Source organism: Oratosquilla oratoria, chromosome 39, assembly GCF_046742065.1.
Source record: "Oratosquilla oratoria isolate Oo_2021 chromosome 39, ASM4674206v1, whole genome shotgun sequence".
NCBI lineage: Eukaryota > Metazoa > Arthropoda > Malacostraca > Stomatopoda > Squillidae > Oratosquilla > Oratosquilla oratoria.
In genome coordinates, this window is record NC_134815.1 from 17,980,711 (window position 1) to 17,983,210 (window position 2,500).

A 2,500-nucleotide genomic window follows, 5' to 3' on the forward strand; every position below is an offset into this window, starting at 1 on the left:
CTTGCTCTTGCTCTTACTTTGCTCTTGCTCTTGTTCTTGCTCTTGCCCTTGCTCTTACTTTTGCTCTTGCCCTTACTCTTACTTTTGCTCTTGCTCCTACGCCTACTCTTGTTCTTGTTCCTGCTCCTGCTCTTGCTCTTTCTAGTGCTCTTGTCTTGGTTCTTGCTCTTACTCTTGCTCCAGAGGTTTCTTGTCCGTGCCCCATCAAGGAACAAAGTCTCCTTCTCTCGCGGGATTCTATACGAGGGTGGCTAATGAAAGTATATTACAATGGGAAACAGTGTATTAAATAAATTAAAGCACTACAACAAAAAAACGTGCGAACACTCGGATGGCGTAACAGGAACTGGCTGACGCCAAGCTTAGGCGGGAAAATTCTCGAATGAACGAGCAGAATATTTGGTTCTTACAAAATGCTTATTCATAAATACAAACAAAATACACAATAATGATAATATACAACAACTTTAATACATTTATGTGAGGGGAAAACATATCTCCCGATCTAACAATATGTATATACGCATAATATTCACAATTATATGGTGCTTACATGTATACTCGTACCACAACAATCCTCTTTCGTTGAGTTTGCCGTCTTTTCAGTCCTTATTTCATATTCTACCTCGCTTACAATCTCAAGTTCCTGATCGCAGTACCTCCCAAGTAGAAATGTTTTGGTCTTTTTTTTTTTCTTCACTTCTTACTTTGCGTAAATTCAGTTGTTATAATTTGTGTCTGTCTGTCTGTTCGATATTTTCCGAACACCTGAATATAAGAACTAACGCCACAGTCGGACGAAAGAAAGAACTGAATAAGCGAAACTATATATATCGATTGCTGAAATCCTCTTCAGTGATGTTAGTTGTGATTTGCAAATGTGTTACTATATTTCTCACCAGTGACCTGGATATGATTTGATAAAACCTTCAGGACGTATTTCTCAAACTCCATTGATTTTAGTGTTGTTAGTTCCTAAGTCAAGGTCACCATCTTTTATCGCTATTTGACCCCAACGTAACTAAACTCCATTTGTTGTTCTATGTTTATCTTTGAAGATAGATAATGTCTCTCACTCATAATTCCACCTTGGTTTTAGAAAATAAGATTTTATATTTCTACTCTTATACACTTTATACGTCAGATACATATCAATGGAGCTAGCCACACAAAAAATGTAGTGAGCACTGAAACTATTGGCTGTTTTGTTAGAAGGTTAGATAACTTTATGGATGGGGATGATAGGTAATAGTGGACATGGAATTGCCTAATGTAGGCCTTATGGTCTCTAGAAGTTTCCTCCATTCTTATATTTTTTTATGTTCTTATGTTCTATGAGAGACTCACTGCATACAAATGTATGGTTTTCTTATCCTTTCTTCCTCCATCCCCCTTTCCTTTCTCCTCCCTTTTCTATCCCTCTCTCCCACTCCCCCTCCACTCCTGACCCGGTGACGTCATTGTCGTGTTTACAATCTAACGCCAAATCCCTTTCCACTCTGCAGCTCGTAACAGACGTTCAGTACATCACTCGGGCTTCCTACATCACCGAAGTTGCCTACGTCACTGACACCCAGTACCAGTACGTCACCGAAACGCAGGTGCAGACCCAGGTGAGTGGCTGACCTTCCACATACGTACAGCGATGCAAGTCTTATGAGTGATGTAACAATCAGGTCCAATCACAGAACATATGGAGCCGATGTGACGTCATGTCGGCTCCGAGTACATCTGCAAATGTGTTCATGTCTTATTTATTTCTATAATTTTTACTTACTTGTTTATCTAATTGTTTATTTGTTTAATTATATATACATCCATTTGATTTTTATTAATTTGATTATCAATGTATTTGTTTATTTGCTTAATTATTTATTTACTTATCTATATATTTCATATTAATTAATCAGTTAGTTATTTAATTGACATATCTACATATATGCTTAGATGGTATGATTTTATTACACATTTTTTCATCTATATTAACATTTACTTACTTATCCATAACTTGTTTGGTTCTTTGTTTATTTATTCTATTATTTACTTATTTTTTATTATTTTTTATCACTTATTAATTTTTGCTTTGGCTTCGATACCAAAACCACAAGAAAAGCCGCCGATATGACGTCATAATTGCATGACGCAATGGCTCTGGGATGCCATGTTCCTGTGATGTCATGCATCTATGAGATCAGGATCTGCGTAGCGATCATGTGTTAATTTTTTTGTATTATTATATTTTATATAGCATTTTTCTATTTTTGATTATGAAGGATTAATTCTTTATTATTTTTGCTTGATAGATCGTCTGTTCAATCTTGAATTAGAAATGAAAATTAAGAATAAACGTGAGATTGATTTCCTGCCCGGTCTGTTTTAGGTCCAAACCCAGTTCCAGACTCAATACGAGACTCAGGTGCAGCAGCAATTCGTCACCCAGACGGTCCAAGTCCCCCAGTACATCACCCAGACCGTCACATCCCAGAACATCGTCTACAAC

General features: G+C 36.8%; 1 protein-coding gene across 1 annotated transcript in view; it reads left to right on the top strand.

Annotated features, from left to right (window-relative positions):
* LOC143020169 (uncharacterized) overlaps nt 1-2,500 on the top strand; it is a 23,691-nt gene that overhangs the window by 20,882 nt on the left and 309 nt on the right. Inside the window, exons 5-6 of the mRNA XM_076176332.1 lie at nt 1,506-1,613; nt 2,381-2,500. The exon at nt 2,381-2,500 is cut by the window's right edge and continues 309 nt beyond it. Of these exons, the coding sequence (XP_076032447.1) occupies nt 1,506-1,613; nt 2,381-2,500 (228 nt within the window). The remainder of the gene's footprint in view (nt 1-1,505; nt 1,614-2,380) is intronic.